At 50.7% G+C, this 24,248-nt stretch overlaps 1 protein-coding gene across 1 annotated transcript in view; it reads right to left on the minus strand.

Moving 5' to 3' along the window:
* Positions 1–24,248, minus strand: part of ABCC1 (ATP binding cassette subfamily C member 1) — a 127,052-nt gene that overhangs the window by 50,403 nt on the left and 52,401 nt on the right. Inside the window, exons 6-10 of the mRNA XM_032326777.1 lie at positions 16,833–16,894; positions 15,376–15,507; positions 6,916–7,146; positions 6,092–6,269; positions 4,527–4,688 (exon numbers count right to left, since the gene is read on the minus strand). Of these exons, the coding sequence (XP_032182668.1) occupies positions 4,527–4,688; positions 6,092–6,269; positions 6,916–7,146; positions 15,376–15,507; positions 16,833–16,894 (765 nt within the window). The remainder of the gene's footprint in view (positions 1–4,526; positions 4,689–6,091; positions 6,270–6,915; positions 7,147–15,375; positions 15,508–16,832; positions 16,895–24,248) is intronic.

A 24,248-nucleotide genomic window follows, 5' to 3' on the forward strand; every position in this document is an offset into this window, starting at 1 on the left:
GGCCAGATAAGTTTCGGAAATTAGAACTTCAGAACGGTGGGGTGCCTGGGTGGCTCAGTCAGTTGAGCCTCCAGCTCTTGGTTTTGGCTCAGGTCACAATCTCGGGGTTCTGGGATCGAGCCCTGTGTGGGGCTCCCCTGCTCAGCAGGGTGTCTGCTTGTCTCTCTCTCCTTCTGCTTGAAGGCGAGCTGGGAGGGCCCCCAGCTCTCATGCTTTCTCTAAAGGACTTTAGAAAGGAAATAAAGCATTGAATAGCAAAGAGTTAACACAGCCAGTCTAATGGTTTATCGTGTTTGAAGGCCTGCTTACAGATCTGGCCCTTGGCTGCCATCCGGGGGCTTGGATTTAGGGAGGGCTCCCACCATTCTCAGAACTGGTAGGAGTAGTTCGCTGGGCCTCAACTCTTTGTACCAATGCTATAGCTTATGCTGAAACCCCCTTTGTCTTCTGGGAGTCTAAAAGTCTGGTATGGGCCAAGCAGAGGACACCTGTGCGACTAATCCCCAGTAAAAACCCTGGGCATTCGGGTCTCTATCAAACTTCCCGTGGCTGACATTTCCCACGCTGTCGGAACTTGTTGCTAGGCAATTAAGTGCATCCTGTGTGAGGCTACTGGGAAAGGAATCCCGAAGTCTGTACCTGCTTCCTGCCACCCACCCCCCATTCCTCCCGCTGTGTATTCACCTTTCTCCTGCTGTAAAAATGAAAGCCCCAAGTCCTCCTGGCAACCTAGCGTGGTCTCGGGGACTGCTGACCCAAGTGAGTCCATATATTGCATTACACGCCCCCGGGGCCCTAGCACAGCACTCGTCATCAAGGGTACTGACCTCTCATCACCATGATAGGAGTATCGGCCTGAGAGAATAATCAAGATCACAAACACTTCCCCTCAGCTCAGGTCAGGTTAAGGCACCACACAAGTTAAGGAAAACTTCCATACCCTTTGGATTTGGGGGTATGTAGATAAGAGGTTGTAGACTTGTTCTTTTATCCGAGTGGCAGATAAGGAAACTACCCCTGAGAGGTTAAGATGCCAAGATAAGATACAGATCTCCATTTTTTAATTTCAACACCTGAAAAGAATACAGCTTGAGAAACATACTCAAATGGATGAAACTACAGGGTAATGTGATTTTTTTTCTCCCCCTTAAGCATTCGGAAAACCAGGAGTTTCTTCCAAGTCAATGCACACGGGGGCACTGGTCCTGGTCTCCCTAAAAATGCTGCTGTTGCTTATAACAGTTTCTGCAAAGTATCTCCACCCAGTGACCAATCATCCACCTTCAAGAATGAAAATGATTTCTACCAACAATCTAAAGCATTCAGAATAAACTGACAGCAAACAATAATTAAAAGATACTCGGGGCACCTAGGTGGCTCAGTGGGTTGAAGCTTCTGCCTTCAGCTCAGGTCATGATCCCAGGGTCTTGGGATCGAGCCCTGCTTCGGGCTCTATGCTCGGCAGGGAGCCTGCTTCCCTTCCTCTCTCTGCCTGCCTCTCTGCCTACTTGTGATCTCTGTCAAATAAATAAATAAAATCTTAAAAAAAAAAAAAAAGGTACTCTGTGTATACCCTATACACCGTTCTATGAACATAACCTGTACTGATTCATTCCTTCATCTCAACATCCCTATGATGAAATGTAACATTACCATCACCACTTTGCAGATAAAGACACACTGAGGTTTAGTGACCTTAGGGAATGACATCACAAACCTAATCACTGAAGAGGCAGGATTTGACAGTCTCATTCCTGACCCCACACCACTGTCACTATCCTATACTGTATTTTTTTTTAAGAGTTCATTTATTTATTTGACAGACAGAGATCCCAAGCAGGCAGAGAGAGAGAGGGAAGCAGGCTCCCCGCTGAGCAGAGAGCCCCACGCGGGGCTCGATCCCAGGACTCTGGGATCATGACCTGAACCAAAGGCAGAGATTTTAACCCACTGAGTCACGCAGGCGCTCCTCCTATACTATATTTTTAACAGATGAACAGAGAAAGCCGGTTTTCTATCCAAAACAGTGGTTCAGAAACAGGGAAGAATTGCCCCTAAGGGACATCTGGGTCACAACTGGCAGGGGGGAAGGTAGCAGGGGACTGTGTTCTAGGTATCAGAGTGAAAAGACCAAGGACGCCACTGAACATCCCACAGTGCATAGGACAACCCCCCCAACAAGAAACTATCTGGCCCCAAATGTCAATGATACATTCAGCAACCCTCATCTAAAACAGAACAATCTTCTTAATGGTTCTTAATCAACCCTGGAGGCTGATTCTAAAAGAAATGCTCCAAAAACTATTTCACCCGTGGCTGAAATTTCTGGAGAAGTGGATACCCCAAGATGTCGGCCCCAAAAGAAATTTAGACTGCTATTTATGTCTAAGTTTCATTTCTAGAAACAATTTATAATCACTCATCTTCTGCTGTATAAACAGACCAAAAAAAAAATATGTAAACTACAGTCAAATCAACGGATAATTTGCTGCACACCTATTAGGCACCGGGCCCTGCTGGGACTACACTCACAGGAAATAAAAAATAAGGCACAAGCAAGACACTGAGGGGCGCTGGGTTGGCTCAGTCAGTTAAGCATCCTGACTTCGGCTCAGGTCATGATCGCACAGTCTGGGGATCCAGCTCCGCATACAGCTCCCTGCTCCCTGGGGAGTCTACTTCTCGCTCTCTGCCCCTCCCCCTACTCATGCATGAGCGTGCGTGTGTCAAATAAATACATAAAATCTTAAACAATCAAAAAACCAAGACACTGAGCCCATGAGTAACCAAGACACTTATCAGGAGAGGAGGAGCAGCTATACCAAGCAGCAAAAAACTATTCTAGAAGGTAACATCAAAGGAGCTTCTTTACTAAATTATTGGGATTTTAAAAAGGAAGAAATCCGGGTTGCTTGGGTGGCTCAGACATTAAGCGTCGGCCTTTGGCTCAGGTCATGATCCCAGGGTCCTGGGATCGAGTCCCGCATCAAGCTCCCTGCTCAGTAGGAGCCTGCTTCTCCCTCTCCCGCTCCCCCTGCTTGTGTTCCCTCTCTCGCTGTGTCTCTGTTAAATAAATAAACAAAATCCCCCCTCCCCAAAAAAAGGAAAAAAAGGAAGAAATGCATCTAATCCTGAGAGAAAAGCAATCTGGATCTGGCAGTTGTCACCACCTTTAAAGATGGGGAGGACTTCATCCTTAGCGAAGGAGGAAAAGGGGGGGCCTGGGTGGCTCAGAGGGTTAAGCCTCTGCCTTCGGCTCAGGTCATGGTCCGAGGGTCCTGGGATGGAGTCCCGCATCGGGCTCTTTGCTCAGCGGGGCGCCCACTCCCCCCGCCTCCTTTGCCTGTCTGTCTGCCTACTTGTAATCTCTCTCTGTCAAATAAATAAATAAAATCTTTAAAAAAGTAAGAAAAGGAGAGAAAGGAATTCCTGGCAGAAAGAAAGACACATACAGAGGCTCAGAGTGACAAAGGATAAGGCACGTGTTAGGCCATGAGCACCTCGTTAACTTTTCACTGTGGGAACCTCCCCTCCTCATGTGGAGGGGCTGTCAATCACACACTCTCACTGCGAGAGGGCATGGGACCTGGGCTGGCCAGTCAAAGAACTCTGCCTCTTGGTTCACAGTGACTGGTACACGGATGTGCCTGAGACTCTGCCTAAGGAAATGAGGAATGCAATATTCTCTTTTCTCTGACACTGCTCTCGGGAAAGATGGTAAAAGCCCAAAGGTATGGAAGCCAAAGGAAATCCGATTGAGAGTGAAGTCATCTCGAAGGCAAATAGGGTCAGGAAATGATGAAAGGGTGACCCTGAGTCCTCACAGCACTGCATGAACTCCTGGATCCATCCATGCCTAAAGCCATACCCTGTGCCCTGCAGTTACATGCCCCCACAAAATTCCCTTTACTAGCTCAGCCTATTTTAAAGATTTTATTGATTTGAAAGAGAGAAAGCATGTGCATATGAGAGAGAGAGAGCCCATGCAGAGGGCAGGGGCAGGGGGAGAATGATACTCCCCACTGAGTAGGACGCCTGACTCGGGGCTCTACCCCACTAGACCACAACCTGCGCCAAAGGGAGATGCTTAACCAACTGAGCCACCCAGGCACCCTGCTTACCATCCCTTTTAAAATGGGTTTCTATCCCTTGCAACTCAGAGAATCTTAACCAACACAATTCAGGGCTAGTGAATAAAGAAATTTTGTTACTGTTTGGGAGGACAGAGTGGGAGAAATATGTGTGTACGTTACAAGGCTGTTAATTACCTACTGTCAAAAAAACAAATGCGAACAAGTATCATGCCATCAAAAAGAGCATAAATCCAAAAACCGAGAAAACAGATATGACACCAGAAATTGTCCAACAGAGCAGAATATAAAGTATGAATGATGTCAAGAAAAAAAAAAAAAAAAAAACCCAGGGAATGACAGAGGTTCTTATCACCGACACCCACCCCCTCACCCCCACTGCCCACATGAGCTGGTCCCTCCCACTGCACAAGAGGAACAAGGTCAAACACACACCAGCCACAGGAGGTAGAGAGCAAGGATGACTTGCAGAGGAGCTGACCAGACCATGTTAATGTACGTGGCCAAGTCCATGAACCTCTGGGCGTCCACAGACATGAGGTTGACAATCTCCCCGACAGTGGAGGACTTTCTGGCTGAGTTGGTGATCACCAAGGCCTGCAGGACAACGGAGAGAGAAAGATGGTGAGTCTAGCAGGCAAAAAATCTCGTCCAGGTCCACGTGGAGGAAGAACACAGCTCAGGAACGGAAAACCCCCCCCTCTTTTCTCCTGCCTTCCTACCTTATCTGCGTTCCCAGCTTGTAGGTCCCATTGCAAAGCCCCAGCTCTTATCAATGACGGTCTCTGCCTCATCCTGACTTCCGTAATATGGAAGGGACCCCAAGATCACCTAAACCAGGGTGTCACACACTGAAGGGGGCACACACATCACTGGGGAAATTTGTTACAGCATCGTTTCAGATTTGGTAGGACTGGGATATGGGCCTGGGGCAATGCATTTCTAACGAGCTCCCACATGATGCAGATGCTGCTGGTCCGCAGATCACATGCAAGGAGCAAGGTCAAGGTCAGGTTTCCCAATCGTGGCATGACTGACATTGGAAGCTGGATACGTCTTTGTGGGACTGGCCTGTGCCTGCCTTATAGGGTGTTCACTAGCATCCCCGGCCTCTAACTAGACACCTCCATCTCTGGTTAGGACAACCAAAAACCAAAGACATCTCCAGACATCTAACAAACATCCCCTGGAAGGATAAAATTGTCGTGATTCTCACACATGGTTTCACACTACTGTCTGGGGAATTTAAGAAATGAAGATGCCTAGGTCCCACCCTCAGAGATCCTGATTTTGTCGGTCTACACAGCAGCCAGGGGAGTGGGAGTTGTTAAAGTTCTCCAAGCGAGTCTAACTTACAGACAGGGCTCAGAACCATCGAACTGGCCCATCTCTCTTGACTACCTGCTAGGGAGTCTTTTCTTCACCCACAGGCCCAAGAAGTGTCTTCGCCCCAGAAGCTAAGAAATTGAAGGAACCAAGAAATTCCCTTAAAGCTGGATTGCCTAAATGCCTAAGCAGTCCACTACCCAGGGAAAGGACCACCTGCCCAGTTCATATGGGGAGTCAGAACAAGCTCAAATGGAGTATCAATGGCGGTGACAGCGTGAACGTGCATTTTCCCAAGTCAAATGCGACCTAAGAAACTCCTTTCCGCATGGCTGACACAGGCCTCGAGGACATGCTACACATCAGCTTTGATAAGGTCTCGTGCCTGATGGGCAACTGTGGCCAGTTGCGGTCATGTGGGCTGGCCTCCTGCTACTGCTCTAGAAGCTGGGCTTGAAATCCTCACGGTGGCCTTGGGGGTGACCTAGCCAGGTCCCCACAGATTCTGAGGCTACATACACAGGGATATGTCAACGGGACCCTAGGCGTGTGAGGACTAACCTTCACCTGCCTTCCAGGAGAAGACACCCACCTTCCGGTTGACCCCACGCACCTTCCGGTTGACCCCACCCACCTTCCGGTTGACCCACCCACCTTCCGGTTGACCCACTCACCTTCCGGTAGACAGCACCAATAACAGCTGTCTTGATCCTCATGCCGCTGACGAAACAGATGTGGAAGTACTGGTGCAGCACGAGGGTCTGGAAGCAGGCGCTGACGAACAGCAGCACGGTGTAGAAGTAGCCCTGCCAGTCCGGGGCCTCTTGATCGTTCACGAAGTTGATGAGCAATCTGGGGGAGCAAGGACGGAAGGACCGGAGCCTGACGCACGCGCGCAGGGAACAAGTCCTCCCACGTCCGCCTTTCGACTCTCCCTGAGCCAGGTGAGGTGGGTGTTATTCCTGCCATTTTATGCAGAGAGAAACAAACCCACAGGGGTGATGGGGCTGTGAAGGTTGCCCCAGCAGGTGCAGGTGGCTTCTCGTACCGACTGCTCTGGCTCGTCCCCAGAAAGCCACCCGCAGGTGACCAGAGAGTATGTTAGGCAAAGGCAGGAAGGCAAAGACAGGAGCAGGTGGCTCCCCCCCCCCCCCACCACCAGAGACAAAAAGAGGTAAGCAGAGAGAGGAGGGGGGCACCTCCTTGTGACTTTCTGTTTTCAGGCCGCGGTCTGACACAGTCTGGCTCATTTTCTTGTCCTCTCTGTTTCCCTAGCCATTCCTCTCTCCTCCTCTGGCTTCAGGGGAAGTTGGTTTCAGTTACTTGCAACCAAAAGGGCCTGAGTTCAGGTGGTGTCAAAGCAAAGTACTGGGCACAGTGGGTGAAGACAGAGAGGCTCGGCTGTAATTAAGCCCGTGGGGCACCCCACGTGACCCCAAGGCGAGGTTAGGAGTACTGCCAGTGGGACGTGCCCCGCTGAGAGGGAAGGGGGTCTTACTTTAAGATCTCTGGGCCGGCAAACATCATCAGGTCGTGGAGGGCCTTGAATAAGAAGCTCATGAGGAAGTAGGGCCCGAAGGTCTTGTATAACACCTTGAACAGAGACGGCTCCCGCTCCTTCTGGGGGGACTTGACGATCAAAACCTCAGCCTCCTCACTCACATCCACCTGTGAGCCGCCTTTTGGCTTGGCGGGATCCTTGGAGGAGTACGCCATCTTCGCCTGCTGCCTGGAACACAAGGAGTGTGGACCGGTTGTGGGGTCTTCTGGAAACTCCGCCAGCTGGCCCGGGGAGAGGCCCAGAACATCCACCCCTCAGGGAGACCAGCCCGAGAGAACCAGTCACTGCAGAGAGGCAGCTTAGCACGCTGCTTTGGAGCACAGACTCGGGGCCCTGGCCGGCCAGCTGGGTGACTTTCAGGCAAGTTCCCTAACCAACCCAGGTTCATCACCTGTTCAATGGGGATACATATAGGATCCGGCTCACAGAGCTGCTGTGGAAATTAATGGGTTAATACACACGAAGGGCGCTGAAAAGTACAAGGCCCACAGCGATCTACAGATGTGACGGAGCAGCAGGCTCCATGCTTAGCTGGGGGTTTGCTTGAGATTCTCTTTCCCTCTTCCCCTCCCCAGTCTGCATGCATGCATGTGCGCTCTCTCTCCTAAATAAATAAGGAAAGGTGAAAATCTTCACAACCTTGCATCTGGCAGTGGATTCTGAAATATGACACCCAAACCACAGGCAATAGAAGAAAAAATAAGATCGCCTGGACTTTGTCAAAATAAAAAAAGTGTCGGGACGCCTGGGTGGCTCAGTTGGTTAAGTAGCTGCCTTCGGCTCAGGTCATGATCCCAGCATCCTGGGATCGAGTCCCACATCGGGCTCCTTGCTCAGCGGGGAGCCTGCTTCTCCCTCTGCCTCTGCCTGCCATTCTGTCTGCCTGTGCTCGCTCTCTCCCCTCTCTCTCTCTGATAAGTAAATAAAATCTTTAAAATAAATAAATAAATAAATAAAGTGTCGTGTATCAAAAGATACAATCAAGAAAGTGAAAAGACAACCCAAAGAATGAGAGAAAATATTTGCCAATGAAATATCTCCTCGTAACCAGACCATGTCAAGAACTTTTACCGCAGAATAAGGGGAAAAAACCCAATTTAAAAAGGGCAAAGAAGATATGCAAATGGCCATGACATGTTGCTTGACATCACTCATCATCAGGGAAACATAAACCAAAACCACAGAATGGTATTACTTCACACCCACAGGGGGCATCATCAAAAAGCCAGATAATAACAAGTGTCCGCAAGAACGCGAGAAACTGGAACCCTCGCACAGGGCCCTGCACAGTCCCCTCCCGCTCGGACGAGGATATAGCACAAAACAGCGGAGTGCACTTCTAAGATTAGGTCACAGAAAACACAGTGGCTTCTGTCTTGCCCTCTCTTGGATCATTCATTCCAGACAAAGCCAGCTGCCGTGTGAGGCGGACACTGGAGGAGCCTCCGTGATGAGACGCTGTCAAGAGCCCACACTGACTTACTAGCCGTGTGCAGTTGGAAAGCAGGGCCTACAGTCCCAGTCGAGCCTCTGGATGATGCGGCCCCAGCTAACAGGGCGAGTGCGACTTCAGGAGCCGCTGACCCAGAACCACCCGGCTAGGCTGGACCCCATCCAGAGAAACCGTGGGAAATAGTAAATGTTCGCGGTCACTCTCAGCTGCTAGGTTTGGGGTAACATACTATTACACAACAAAGACATACCTCCTAACTCTGGTCTCCAAACTAAAGTCAAGTCAACATCTTCAAATGGCCCGATGTGGGCTCCGCCACCAAAACATATGCTTCTTCCTTACCTAACCAGGTATCTGCAATTTACGGGATCCTTCCATGGTCTAAGCGTACTGAATGGCATTCAGTTTCAGAAGGCTCTCCTTTGTCACGCTGATGCCACACACTTGACTATTTAAACTACCTGACACTCTCTCTTAGCAAGCACAGCTTTCCAACCTGCCTTGGCTCACTTCCCACCCCAGGAAAGGACCAGAAACACAGGAATTTCCTCCATGCTCTGGGTCGATCAAGCATGTGTCCCGTCGGTCCCCACCCAGGATACGTGGAAGCATCCATCCACTCCGTCCAAGTTCACAGCCTCTGATCCACGCAAAGGGAGCCTCCTTCCTGCTTCTTCATTTCCTCCCACTTTTGTTCCCTGACATCCAAGTTCCTGCACAGCAGCCAGTGGGACCTTCCTAAAAACACATCCTCCCACATCAACTCATAGCTTCCCCACCGCACCCAGAATAAAACCTAACCTCAGTGTGAAGTTGTATAACTTCCTTTGTGTGCTGTAACAAATTACCACACACTGAGTGGCTTAAAGCAGCACAAATTTATCGTCTGCTAGTTTCTGGGGGTCAGAAATCTGAAGAGGGCCCACAGGGCTATATTCCTTCTAATCTGTTTCCTAGTCTTCTCCAACTTCTGGAAGCCTCCTACATTCCCAGGCTTGTGGCCCCTTCCTCCAGTTAAAAGCCAGTTATAGCTGCAGATGCTGTAACACCTACCCCTGACTTCCTGTCTCCTTTTACAAGGACCCAGTGATCCTATCAGGCCCTTTGCCATGTAAGGTTCTGGGGATCAGGTCATGGACATCTTTGCGCATTATTCCACCAACCACACTGTCAATGTCACTGTGCAAGACCTTCCCAACTCCCTTTACTGACCTGCCCTAAAGCTGCCCTTTTCCTACTAGGATTTTTAGTATTATTCCTTTTAGCACATGCAGGCCTCCTTGGCAAGGAAGAAAGAGGGCTAGGCAGACAGGAAGGGAGTGGCTCAGCCCTCCCCTGTTCATTCTCTGTACCACTTCCTAAACCAGACCCAGCCCTGGGCCTGCGTGGGCTGCTGGTGACCCAGGGCTGTTTCCAGTGGCTGAGAGACAGGTGCCAAAGGGTCAGGGAGAAGGTCCAGGGCAGGCAGAGGGGAGGAAAGCTCATGCCTGAGTGGACAAGGTCAAGGTCAGGAACGGTGGGAAGGATCAGCTAAGGCCAAATCAAGGAAGAAAACTATCCCATTAGCAAGAAGCCCACAAAGGAGGGAAGTGCTCCAGGACCGGAGAGGAAGCAAGCCGGGCATCTGCGAGCTCTGGCTGGGAAGGGAAGGAAAATTGGAGGGGAAAGGTCTGAGTCAGGAGAAAACCATCCAGAGCAAAGGAACAGAAAGGGGTGGGTAAGCTGAAGGCTGGGAAGAAAAAGGGCCTTTCTGAGATCAGATTCCAATGTGGGCAGAGATGCCCATCAGTCACTTGTCCACTAATGAACTAAACACATGTTCTGGGTCAAACCTAGAGCCTCACTATCACAGAGCCTCATGAGAGGAAAGGATGAGCAAGCATGATTTCATAAGACTCTTATTGGTGCTGGGCGCCTGGGTGGCTCAGCCAGTTAAAGCCTCTGCCTTCGGCTCAGGTCACGATCCCAGGGTCCTGGGATCGAGCCCCGCATCGGGTTCTCTGCTCCGCAGGAAGCCTGCTTCCTCCTTTCTCTGCCTGTTTCTCTGACTACTTGTGATCTCTGTCAAATAAAAAAATAAATAAATAAATAAAATCTTTAAAAAAAAAAAAACAAAAAACAAACTCTTACTGGTGCTATCATGGGGGCTTCCCAGGGGAGGTGACATCACAGCACTGACCTGCAGGGTGGGAGAATCAGGCTGGGAGAAAGGATGCTCCAGGCGGAGGGAACAGGATGAGCAAGGCCTGGAGCTAAGGACGGGAAACGAGGTTTGGCAGCCCTTTCTCGGAACCGGTGAGAACCTCAGGGTGACCTGAACAGGCCTGGGAGCAGACGGCAGGGGCTCGAACCAACCAAAGAGCAGCAAGGCACTACTGAGGACTCTGTCATCTGTCATGAAGGCTTTAGGAAAGGCCAAATCTTAAACTTAAAATAAGTCTCAGCGTGACTGAAATTTCTACATTTCTGGGTGTCCTCTGAGCATCGCGGTCTTTGACCCGTAACAAATATCCGATATAACACAGAAGGGCAGACTTGACCTACGAAGGCAGAGAATGCACTTTACAACCCTGGGGTACATTTTCACTCTTCTTAGTGCTAACGATATACAGAAGGACAGTCTGAGGAAACACAGTGGGAGTGGCAAGGGTCCCCCTCCCATCCCACTCCCTTGGTAGCCCTGGCAGGATTTTAAAATGTGCTGCTTATGAAAGCAAATGACTCAAACTTCCCCCACCACCCTACCCTTTTTTCAAGTTTTTTTTTTCCTTTTTCTTTTTGTTTTTTTTTTCCTGTTCCCCCAAAACAGAGCTTTTCTCAAAGGGGGTTGTTCTGCAAATGCCACATTCTCTGATTATCAACGACTAAGTCAGATACTAGACCTTCTGTGACCTAAAGACCCTCAGTCCCCCAAAAACAACCCTACAGGAATCTACGCAGATTGAAAAGCCTACGCGAAATCACCCAGATCTGGACTCGAACTCCATTTTCAGACATAAATCTATAATATCCATAGTGTGTATTTTGTAGTTTTAAGTTTAAATACACCTTGAATTTTTTTCAAAAATGCAACTTTTTTTTTTTTTTTAAGATTTTATCTATTTATTTGACAGAGAAAGAGATCACAAGTAGGCAGAGAGGCAGGAAGAGAGAGAGGGGCAAGCAGGCTCCCCACTGAGCAGAGAGCCCTATGCGGGGCTCGATCCCAGGACCCCGAGACTATGACCTGAGCCGAAGGCAGAGGCTTAACCCACTGAGCCACCCAGGTGCCCCCAGGAATGCAACTATTATTGAAAAGAAGGGGAGACTATATTTCATTCAGAATTTAGCCAAGTGATGGCCATGACTCTGCAAAACCTCTTCTGTGGGGGCGACTGATGGTGGGTCCGGAGATCGGGAGGGATTTGCAGCTGTCACAGGGAACCCTCCCCTTTGCGACAAGCAGCAGCTCTCCATTCTGTTCTCCCAGCGCGCACGCACCGGAGCATCTACTCACTGAAATACACATTGTCCTACGACAAAACCGTTTCAGATTTCCTCAGAAGTCTAGTGAGAGCATTTTGTTGATTTTTTAAATTTTAGCTATGTGGGTGGGCTATTTTTACTGACCTATTACCTTAAAGTAACTGTACTGATGTTGGAAAATCTTTGTATTCAAGGCAACAGTGAGTCTGCAAGGTTCAGAACCACCGCTCAGCACACACGTGCTGGGGCTTTGTGTCATTTTTTCGGTATTTTCTATCTGCATTCCTTTACAAAATAGAGACAATTAAGCAAAAAGGGCCACCCTGTCTTTAAGCATGTTTTCTGCTTTTTAAAAAACATCTATAGCTTAATTGAGGTGTAACTGATGTATGTTCGGTCGCACATATTGGGAGTGTATGAATGGATGAGTTTTGACCTACATGGACACATAGGCCTATGATACTGTCCGCAAAATCAAGGTGGTGAACATATCCATCACCCCGTATGGTCTGCCAGGGCCCTTCTGTAACTTCTCCCTCCCACCGGCAGCCTGTTCCCCAGCTAAGTGAGGAGGCCTGGCCACAAGGGGCCACACCAAGAAATCCCAGCAGAGAAGAGGACTTTCCCTTAGCCCACCATGTCCAACTGGTTTGTGCCTCTAGAGACAGAGCGAATGACAAGGCAGTGGACCCCTAAGCTGAGAACCCCTGAAGGCTGAGGTATTAAGAGAGCCAGTGCCTCTAGGGGTGGCCCATGTTGAAGCCCGAGGAGCCAGGGCTCACCATATCCTGCCAGGCAAGATGGGAACGCCCAGCCCAGGGCTGCATCCAGATGAAGCAACACCACTCGTATGGTATTACCTGCCTGGGGTTTACCCAGGACGATGACAGGGTTTACCCATGATGTTTATCGCACTGAACTGTCAGAAATCCCTCTGAGCAGCAAACAGGGGCTCTGGGGCACGAAGGAACCTGAGGGACACAGCCCCTAAGGCCCCACCCTGGTCTCCCTGCCCCCTCTCTCACCTTCCCCAGGGCAGCCCCACTGGTTAAAAAACAAAACTCAGGACGTGCCACTGGCCTGCACAAAACCCCCCTCTGACTTCTCACTGCACTTAGGATCAAACCTGAACACGCTAGCTCGGCCCATGAGACCCCTGCAAATGCTTCTCCTCGCTTCCCGCCTTCCATTCTGCCCCTCACACACTCCACTCAGGCCACACTGCTCCCCCTACTTCTCCATAAGCATGCCAGACTCGCCTCTACCTCAGGACCTTTGTATGAGCTCTTCCCTCTAACCATAAAGCCCTTCCCACACACATGGACGCGGGTCACTACTTCCTTCAATATGAACTTCTGCTCAAATGTCGCCTTGTGCGAGTCTATCCCCACCCACGGCATCTCTATCAGTTTCCTCAGTACCTCACTTGCCCCACTTCCTTGCTATAATCTCATAAAATGTAATGCCCTCCAAAACTTTCCCTGTCCGTGTATGTTCGACTTCCGTCCTGTCTGGCTCCTATATGGAAGGTAGGGTGGCCCCAAACAAGGAGCCTCTTTGGTCCCACAGTCTGAACACAGACAGCCTAAACTGACTGCACAGCAGCAGAAGACCTCAGAACTACTGAACGAATCAGTTAAGGGCCAGGACTGTGACAGACAGGGCTTCTCGTTCAAGCCTGGTCCTCCTTCCGCGGAGCCTCAGAGGCCACCTCTCCCACACCATCTGCAATAACCTGCTCACCCAGAAGGGTGGACCCAGGGACCCGCCTCTGCCTCCTACGGGGTCACAGGCACCAGACTCAGACCAGGTTCAGGAGGAGCCATACGTGCCCAGAACACCGCCCATCTCGCAATGCCCGCCCACAGAGGCTTATGGCTCAACCTGCAGGCCCTAAGACAACCTCTGCTGTGTCCGTGGCTACCCCAAATGGGCACCAGCTCAGCGTCACAAGGGCCTCTGCTGGTGTCCTAGTAGCCAACAGGACGAATATACTGAGTTCCCAGCCCCAACCAGGCCTGACCAAAGATCTGTAACATGGGTGTTCTGGCAACTAGACCTCCAGTGCTAAGAGGTCAACAATAGGCCTACCCCATAAAACCACAGGAGGAAGGACAGCCACTTTTGTTTCTTCTCCTGCCACCACCCTCTACCACCCCCATGTCACCCGTAAGTTCTCAACTGCCTCCTCTGGACACGGGACACAGGCCAAGGCCCATGACCTACCCTCCTGTAACAGCCACTTTCCTTTCTTACCAGCACGTAATACAATGCTGTTTCACATAACTGAGGATGTCTTAGGTTTGATGAAATCAAGTATGTGCTGGGGAGGCCCTGGCCTGATTCCCAAAATAACCTGGTAAGAGGTCACGGGATGGCATGCAGCTCATGTGGGTGGCGTATCTGAAACTCGGGATACCGGGCCGCCTGCAGTGCTCAGTCGGTGAAGTGTCTGCCTTCAGCTCAGGTCATGATCCCAGGGTCCTGGGATCAAGCTCCACATTAGGCTCCCTGCTCAGCAAGGAGTCTGCTTCTCCTTCTGTCCCTCCCCGTGCTCACGCACGCTCTCTAATAAATAAATTAAAAATCTTAAAAAAGATACATAAATAAAATAAAATTCAGGACAGCAAATGTGACCCATAATGCAAACTATGATCGTAATGTGTCAGCGTGGGTTCATCAATTCTCACAAATATCCTTTCTGCTGGGGGACACTGATAATAAAGGAGACTATGTATGGGAAAGGGGGGGCTTACACACAACCCCCTGCGCCTTCCACTGTGAAAACTCAAGTCTAGGGGCACCTGGGTAGCTCAGTCTTTGCACATCTGCCTTTGGCTCACGTCATGATCTCGGGGTCTTGGGATCAAGCCCCACACTGGGCTCCCCGCTCAGGGGGGAGTCTGCTTCTCCCTCTCCCACTCCCCATCCCCGCTCATGCTCCCTCTCTTGCTGTCTCTCTCTCTGTCAAATAAATAAATACAATCTTAAAGAGGGAAAAAAAAAACCACTAAAGTCTATTTTATTTTTTAAATGCAGCACAGTCCAAAGCACCCTTGGTGAGGGCTTCCTGGGCAGAATAGCTGCTGAAGCGATGGGCTTGGTGTGTCGAAGCCAAAACACTGAAAAGAGCAAGAACACTCAGGAGGCCGGACGCTCCCGGTGAGACAGGTAAGGGGCCGCTGTCTCAGGCAGAGCGGGGCTGCGCACCCCAGGCATGCCCTTGCCGAGGGCCCAAGCAACCAGCATACATCTTTCACTTTTGTCTACCCAGACTGCCTTAGCTACATGGAAGACTCTTCCTGGATTTTGCAGATGAGCGGACCACGGCTGGGAAGAGTGAAGCAGCTCGCCCAGGACCCCGTAGCTAGTCAGAGGGGACGCCGTCACCATTCTGCACCGTGGCGGCAGGAAAGGGGGTGACCCGGTGGTCCTAGAGAACGCCCAGCTCTCCCCTGTGGCAAGAGGCTTGCACTTACCTTTTGGATTTGGCACACTCCTTCTTCCAGTTCTTTACCAAAATGGGCACAACTTGCTCTGACGTGTCCTCCTTATTCAGGGACCAGAGGTCGGTGCTCTCCAGCGGCTGGCGGTAGCCGTGGACCATCAGCCTGGGGCCAAAACGCCAGGGGAAGGAGATGAGAGTCGCAGCAAGGGGACGTTGACCCTTGTCGCCCACACCCGCCACGCCAGCCCACCGCCACGGACAGCAGCACGCACTTAGGAAAACCGCAATATGCACGGGACATCTGGGCACATTAACTCATCACCCCTAATTCCATTAGGTCGCCCAGAAAACATGCCTTCATTTTTCAAAGACACAGAGTACTCAGGATACAGATTTTACAGTGGCTCCACTTTAAAAAAAGTTTTTAAGACTCAGTGGCAAAGCAGTCATCATCGTTAAATCCCAACGATAAGTTTGTTGAGTTTGGTTAGACTTGCTTTCTACATGTTTGGACACTTCCATAAAGAACATAAACCTGTCACTTGTAACTTGTTCTGAAATCATTATCAAACTTACAGAAAAATCACATGAATACCTACCCCTCCCCCAGCTCACCGCTGCTAACATCTTACCACATCTGCTGTACTCTTCTCTCTACCTATAAATACACACACAGAGACTTTTTCTCTGAACCCCTTCAGCGGAAGCTGTGGACGCAGCATGCCTGCACCCCCGTTAGCGTGTATCCCCCTTAGAAAAAGGGCACACCCTCACAGAAGCCAGAGAGCAACTCACGAAAATCAGAAATCTAACGATGGCATGACCCGCAGTCCACACTCCAATGACCCCAACTGTCCCCTAACTGATAATGTGAACAGTATTTAATTTAAAAAAAAAAAAAAAGATGTCTGTGCAAAGTTTATAAGGACAAGGAACAGTGTCCTTAACTGTTAATCTGAACAATATTTAATTAATAAAAAAAGATGTCTGTGCAAAGTTTATTAAGACAAGGAACAGTGCTTATGGGGGAAAAGGGATTCACAGAATCCTGGGTAAGATGCAACATCGTGCAGGAAGAAATGTGTGGGAAAAAAAGACAGGAAGGGAGCCTAAAGTGAGCAGGTGCCTTGGGAGTTTCTGGTTGTGGATCTATGCCTGTTTCTTATACCCACATTTCTTACAGGGCATGGCATTATTTTTCTAATGGCAATTTTATTTCTTGGCCAACAACTGTAATTAACCTGATGTTTAAAAAAAAAAAACAAAAAAACAACCCAAATCCGAAAACCAAGAGCACACGGCTTCTAAGTGCCCTGGGTGAAGCCATGCACAGAAGTGCTGCAAGCCATTTATGGTTCACACGTCAAGTCCGTGCACACGGGCAGAGGGTCCGCGTCTGAGCCCCAGGGCCCAGGACAGGCGTGCTCAGCACGTGCACTGAAGGGCTGATGAAGGGACAGCAGGCCCGAAGCACCCGCCTGGCCTTACCCTGTAATCCACCAGAAGGTGACTCTGGAAAGGAAGGAGGCGCTGGATTCCGGGCAGGGATTCTAGTGGAGAGAACGGGGTGGGAATAAACAGGAAATGATCAATTAAAACTCTCGTCTAGGCGCACTTGGCAACAAGCAGGGAGCAGAGCTCTCCTACTCTCGAAGGACCAGCAGCCCCCCTCACACCGATGACTTGCACCCCAAAAGGGTTTCTCTTCTGAGCCCCCGTGACTGTCAAAGAAACACATGGTAACTCGCCAGTGTTATCCAGGAAATATTTCCTGAGTGTCTACTATGTGCAAAAGCAGTAGAGAACGCCACTTACCCTCCCTGCCTTATATTCAATTCCATGGCAACCTGGGGAGTGTGCCCGTTACCCCCATTCATTCACTGACTCATCCATTCAACAAATAACCGTCTGACCACCAGCTACGTGCCGGACGCTCTACCAAGAGCCAGCATCATCTTACATCCTCATAGAACCTTACAAGCGTGGGAATTACTATTATTCCTGTTTCATTCGTTCATTCAACATGTATTTTCTGAGCACCTGCTACATGCCCAGCACCATGTATATAAATCTGAGCAGACACAACCCCGCCTTCAGGAAGCCTGCAGTGCACTAGAGTAACAGTAACACCTGCTAACTTCTGTACGGGCTAACTCTGCTGTAAGTGCTTTACACACATGATCTCCTGCAATCTTTGCAACCACCCTAGGAAGTAGCTAAAAGCATCATCCTCGCTTTGGAGTTAAAGAAACAGAAGAGCAGAGGGATGGAATGGTCTTGTCAGGCTCCCCCCGCTGGAAGCAGAGGGCACAGACGGCGAGTCCCTAACAGGCTTCAGAAAGAGACATTAATCATCTAGTCCTGTGAGCAAACACACAACTTCAACTGCCATGAGGATCGTTCCCTGAAGCTAGGTCAGTGTACCAGTGAGGTCACTGGTATCTTAGTGAGATCACAGCAAGAGAGCCGATAAGCGGATGGGGGCTGATCTAGGGGATGAAGGTCAGAGAAAGCGTCCCTGAGCTGGGGTCTGAAAACTGAGGAGAGGAAAACGAGGAAAGGGGGAGAGAGCAAGGCGGTCTCAGCCCCAAGACTGTGTGTGTGCAAAGGTCCTGTGGCAGAAGGGGGCATAACCCACTCTGGGAACCTAGAAGGGGCTGAGCAGTCTATACTGGAGGCCACGTAAGGGATTCTGGTCCTTATCCCAAGGGCAAAGGCAAGTCATCAACATATTCCAAGAAAACTCTCACAGAACCTCTTTCCCAGAGGCACAGAAATGAGCTCCAACAGCGCGCGCGCACACACACACACACACACACACACGGAAAAGGATGTCCGCATGGAGCCTCAGAGACCACACACAAGGGCCAACTTTCCACAGTGAAAACATTCAGATCTATATTGTAAAATATATGCTTTAGTCAAGGGGGGGGAGGGGTCACCATGCAGCAATAAGGTCTCTAACAGAGGAGGCTGCTCCATGTTCTAGCATTTTTTCAGAGACAGCCTTGGAAACACACAAACACACAGATTCTGCCAGAGTGGTTTTCCATCCAGGCGGCAGGTGCTTTAAAAATAACACCATACCTGGTCTCCACCTCCCGAGAGTCTCATCAAGCTGGTCTGGGGTGAGACCAGGACATCAAGCTTTTATGTTTGCTTTTCGCTCCCAGAGTCTCCCTGGCAAAGCAGCTAGGCAGGAAATGTCCCAGATAAGCCTCCACTGTCTTCTCACACCTGTTACCACGGAAGCTAAAGCCGTGTGGAGTTAAAAGTCCGCAGCCACAACCAGAAGTGGCTCCGAACTTGCCCCAAAAGGGATGAAGGGAGCTGCCATCAGGCCAATAAGGAGAAATGACTGCGACCATCATGTCTGATTAAAGACACAAACTCACAATGACACTGGGGGGACAAAAAAAAAAGGGCAACCCCTTGGTGTCGCTCATGCCAAGACACATGTGAACCAAGCCACGATCTTAGAAAACAGAGAAAGGGCAGGAGCCAAGCGTGTTCCCCACCTTTTCTAAATGAACTTCACCAGAGCGTGACCAAAGAGAGAAAAGGGAAATGTCTTTGCATAGAATCAGTCCAGCAGGGAGGCTCAGTCAGTTAAACCTCCAACTCTTGATTTCGGCTCAGGTCATGACCTCAGGGTTGTGAGATCGAGTCCCGCATCGGGCTCTCTGCTGGACATGGAGCCTGGTTGACATTCTCTCTCTCTCCCTCCGCCACCGCCAAAATACAGTCCAGCTAATAAGCAAAGAGTGAATGACAGAACATTAAGACAATGGGCCATTTTGCAACCGCAGGGGATTCCTAAAATATTCGGCAATACCCAATGATTACTATGAATGCTTTTAGGCCAGAGAGTGAGGTCACCGTTGGGCTGTTTAAAATCCTTATCTTTCAGACAGTCCCACTGGGAGAGGTGGGTGGAGGGCACACAGGAATTCTATTCATGCAACCTTTGCTAAGCCGAGTTTATTTCCAAATAAAAAGTTATTAAACATGTTTAACTCCCTGGTTTTCAGAGACAGGTACTGAAGTACTTACACAGGAAGGTGCAGAATAAAGGTAGTCTACGGTCCTCTGTTACACGCTGCTGCCTACTTCCGTACACGTGTGCAAGCTTCCATAAAAAGCTAAACGAGAAGCTTCCCTATGGACAAAAACATGCATCCTGGGCCCAGAACCACCGGGCTCCACGCAGGGACCACAGGGGTATCAGGAGGCTCCCAGCCCCACCTGCACCAGAGTCCAGCCTAGGGAACCCATTGAACACCCACTCCAGACCAGCTCAGATCAGTGCCTGTGGGCTTGCTTGTGGGCTGGGGCCCTGGCCTCAGGAGACTTTTAATAAGGCAATCAGGTGCTATCTGCCTCGAAGACCAGTGCTCCAGACCAACCTAAAGGACAGTGAGTTCAGACCTTGGAGCCTGGGTTCAAATCCCTGAGAGGCCATTTTCTCGCTGAACGAGGTGGGGCAAGTGCCTCCAGCTTGAAGCCTTGGTTTTGGAATCTGGGTGACAGGGAGCGGTGCGTCAGCTGCTCAGCCTACTCACGCGACTGCAAGGAGGGACAAGTGATTGAGTCCACAGGACTGTGCTGTAAGCTGGAGCTTTTCCAACCCAGCGCGGCAACATTATTCGTGGGGGAGGCAGCGGCATTTGCTCAGGAGGCTGGTAGTGGGTGGGTTATCATGTCGATCTCAAATACACCTCCACTGTAGCCGGATTCCACCCCAGGGTGAAAAGGTGGGGTTCCAGTGGGGAAGGTGAACTGGAAGGGGGTGGGGCACAGCCAACAATGACTCAGTTATTTCTTGAGCAAATATTTAGGGAGGGCCTGCTTAGATGCCAAGAGGTGGCTGGGGACCAGACAAGATGGAGAGGTCCCCACCTGATACCGCTTCCCACCTGGGATGGACAATTAGCAAGATGATGGGAATACATATTTAAGTATCAACAGGAGAGCCACAACGAAGAAGAAAAATGAAGGTGCCAGAGAGAGATGGGGGCCGGGGGCTTGCTTACAGGAGAGACAGCAAACAGCAAAGAGGAGCTCAGAGAGGGAGGCTCCCGATCCCAGTCCTGCCATTTACCAGCTACGGGCCCTCAGCCAAGTTACCTGGCGAGGAGACTAAACGAGATGGAACACGTTACGATTCCTTAGAATAGCACCTGGCACAGGGTGACAGCTGGAAGAAGCGGTAGTAATGGTATTAATACTAACTCTGAAACAATGACGATAACACCTTCCGCTTCCCGCAGCCCCACGGCACACTGAGCGCCGAACCAGATGCTTTCCACGAGGGCTGGCAGAGAGAGGCCCACAGGCTGGCTGCGTGTCAATAAGGTACGACCGCCACACGGTGATCATGGTTCATTCACACGCTGTCCATGTCTGCTTCCAAGCCCCGACGCAGAGGGGAGTACCCACAGCATGAGCTATGTGGTTGACAAAGCCTAAGTATTTCCCGTCTGGCTCGCTACAGAGAGAGCTGGTGAAGCTCTGCTTGCATCAGAGCTCCCAACACCCTGAAACAGGGACTACCAAGGCATAAAACCAGGGCTCAAACGACGGCCGCTTGCTTCCAAACTCGGGCTTCTCTCACTCTCGGCTTCGACATGGAGAGGCGCTGTGTGAGTTACAGACCTTGCACAGAGATGCCCGGCAGTGGGGCAGGTCGGGGCTGAGAGGCAGCCCGTGCCCATCTCAAGACTTCCAAGTCCTGTGCCTGCAAGGGGCTGCATCAGCCCAAAGGACGCAAGGGCGGGCCCGAAGTCAGCCACCCACACAGGCGGGGTGCGATGTCTTTTTCTCATTCTCAAGGGTACGATGTTTTTTTCTCATTCAGCACGAGCCCCACTGCAAACAGCCCGGTGTTAGGCATATGCACACAGGAGAGGTCCCCAAATCCTGGCATTCTCTCAACATCAGGCTACTCTAGCTGTGGGGCAGGACCAAAACAACCTTCCAATTGCGGAATTGAAGGCAAGTTCATTGCCTTTCCACCCTCCTGGATACAAATGGAGTCCGTACCCATGAGACCGTAAGAAACAACAGCCCAGAGGGAAAAGAGTCATCCTCACCCTGGCCAGGAAAAATCCCAGCTGCTGCAAGAAAATTCCCCCGGCAGATGCAATGAGATCGCATTATTTATAAGAACATTTCACAGTTTCTAATTTGCATGCTCTAAGAGCTTTGTCCAATTCGCCTCCTCCCTCCTTTGCTTCCAAATGGGGATTTTCAGATTACAAGAAGCCGTCCTGTCATGCCGACAGAAGGCCCGCGTTACCAGGACCAGAGAAGGAACTCTCTTAGGTTTGGGAGCTGGTTTCTGGAAGTCCCTACCTGATATTGAAGGCCTTATATGATCACAGACAACTTGAAGTCTGGAGGAGTCAAGAACTGAAAACTAAAGAAGAAAAACAAAGGGCACGGGTGCTGGATGAGAACCCAGAGGGCATCCCGTTCAACCGAAACCAAGCAGAACATTCTCAAAGCTACCACCTCGGGGCTTCCCAGCCACTGAGGCTGGGGCGGAGCAGCTCGCGTTCCAGCAAGGAGCCCGGAGTCTTATTACCAGGCGCCCCATTCACTCGGAAAGGAGAAAGACTCAGACAAGCCTTGGATGAAGGGAAGGGCGGGAAGAAAGTCTGATGTGCGCACCATAGATGGAAAGCCACATTCTTTGGCATCTGTATCTGGCACTCGCCGATCTGGCCAGAAACCAGGCGGCTTAAACCCATTTGGTACAACAGTCCTAGGCACTGGTTCTTTGAGAACTGGTCATTCATTAGCTCAGCCCGGGCAGTCTGGGGACCCTGGCTGGCTCCTTCAGCACCGTGGCCTTTATGTCACATGGTCTCTGGGGCCCCGCACCGCTTTTCTGGTGCTGATTCTGCCGGTTAACTCGCACTCTGCACTGCCTTCACACCCAGCAGTAAGGAGTGCGAGATACAGCAGCATGGCTGAGGGCACAGGTGCTCCAATGTGCCCCTCCATCACCAGCAGCCACGGTGCCTGAGGAGTTCTTAGAAAAGCAAAACCTGGGTCCCACCCAAATCCACTGGCGCAGACTCTGGGGGTGGGCATCAGTTGTCCACGGTTTATCAGGCCTCCCATGTGATGCACACCCAAGTGCACTAACCCAGGAGAAAGGCTTTACATCTTAGGCAAGACCCTCCAGCACTCTGGCACTCCGTGTTCTCTTACAATGAGGGGAGGCTCACCATCCTGCCTCACAGAGCTGCTTCGAATGGACTATGTTAAAACAACAGAAACTGGGGCGCCTGGGTGGCTCAGTGGGTTAAGCCTCTGTCTTCAGCTCAGGTCATGATCCCAGGGTCCTGAGATTGAGCCCCGCATCAGGCTCTCTGCTCAGCAGGGAGCCTGCTTCCTCCTCTCCCTCTGCCTGCCTGTCTGCCTACTTGTGATCTCTGTCAAATAAATAAACAAAATCTTAAAAAAAAAAAAAATAGTAACAACACAGACGGTCACCGTCCAGCTCAGCCTCCCTCCTGACCCGCCTGCACAGCTGGAACGGCTGTAAGTGCCACCAGCCTCTTCGTGTTCCACACACCCTCCTCCTCTCAGCCGGGGGAGGGGGTGGGGGGGTGGGGAGGGGTCCTCCAACCTGAGAGTGTCACTCCCCATGCTGAGAATCCTCCACTGGGTCAAGATCTCAAGTTCTCAGGGTGACACTCGCGTCTACCCTTGATTTTGCACACTCGGCTCCCCGGCTCCTCCAGCCCAGTCAAGCACACCATGCAGCTCCCCAACACCCACGGTTTCCTGCATACAGCCGGGTCTCTGCACACACTCGGTCCTCTGCCAGGAGGACCTTCCCGTGCAGCCTTGCTGGCCTGACCAATGTCTCTTACTCCCTGGATGCAGGCCTCTCCTCCCCTGGGTGCTGGCCTTGGAGCCCCAGGCTGAGCTAGGAATCTCTCCACGGGCCCCTGCGCCCCTAGCACGTGCCTAGCCTCAGAGCCCACTGGCCAGCCCAGAGCTCTTGGTTTATCTGTCCACTGCTCTCTCCTCGATGGTCAAGTTTGTTCATTTCCATTCTCAGAGTCTGGCTGAGCACCGAGCACCACCTCCACCCCCACCCCTGGGTCCCACACCACACTGAACAACTAACGACCAATAGCAGAAGGGGGGAAAGCCTTTAACACTGGGTTTACGATGCTTTCATAAACAGTCCAAGCTCCGTGGCTGCTTCTGGGGTGTGCAGGGCAGAGACAGACCAGGAGGGGCAGCAGGGAACTTTCTGGGGTCCTGGTAATGTTCTAGATCTTGACAGGGCAAGCTTGGGATACGCTTTTGTCAGCAGACATCAAACAGTCACGTCAGATTCAGCAATATCACTATGTAAATTCTGCTTTAAGAAAATAAAACAGAAATGTTAAACAGATACGGAACTCTTGGCACGGCCCAGCGTCTGGGGGAAGGATACCAAGAATTTCCAAGTTAAGTTTCAGCTACAAAAAAAATCAGGGAGTTGGCTGGCTGGTCGGCTGGCCGGCCGGATACGTGATGAAGCAAGGTTCACAAAATGTTAACTGTGAAATCAGACTGGTGAGTAGATGGGAACTCGCTGTGTCATTCTTTCAACTTTTCTGCAAGTTTGACGTATTCGCAGCAAAATACTGGTTGGGGTGGGGGGTTATATTCCTTATTTACGGACCGGGCTAAAAATACCTCTTACACTGCGCGAGCTGAGTGATTTTCCTAAATGTGCTAAACCAATGCTTTTCAACCCGTGGATCTCGTTAAAGTGAGACTCTCACGCAGCAGGGCTCAGTTGGCCAAAATGCTGCGTTTCTAACAGCGCCTGGGGGTGCTGATGTAGCTGGTCCGATGACCCCACTCTGAGAAGTGGGGGTTTATGCTACCGAC

The sequence above is a fragment of the Mustela erminea genome, chromosome 20, assembly GCF_009829155.1.
Source record: "Mustela erminea isolate mMusErm1 chromosome 20, mMusErm1.Pri, whole genome shotgun sequence".
NCBI lineage: Eukaryota > Metazoa > Chordata > Mammalia > Carnivora > Mustelidae > Mustela > Mustela erminea.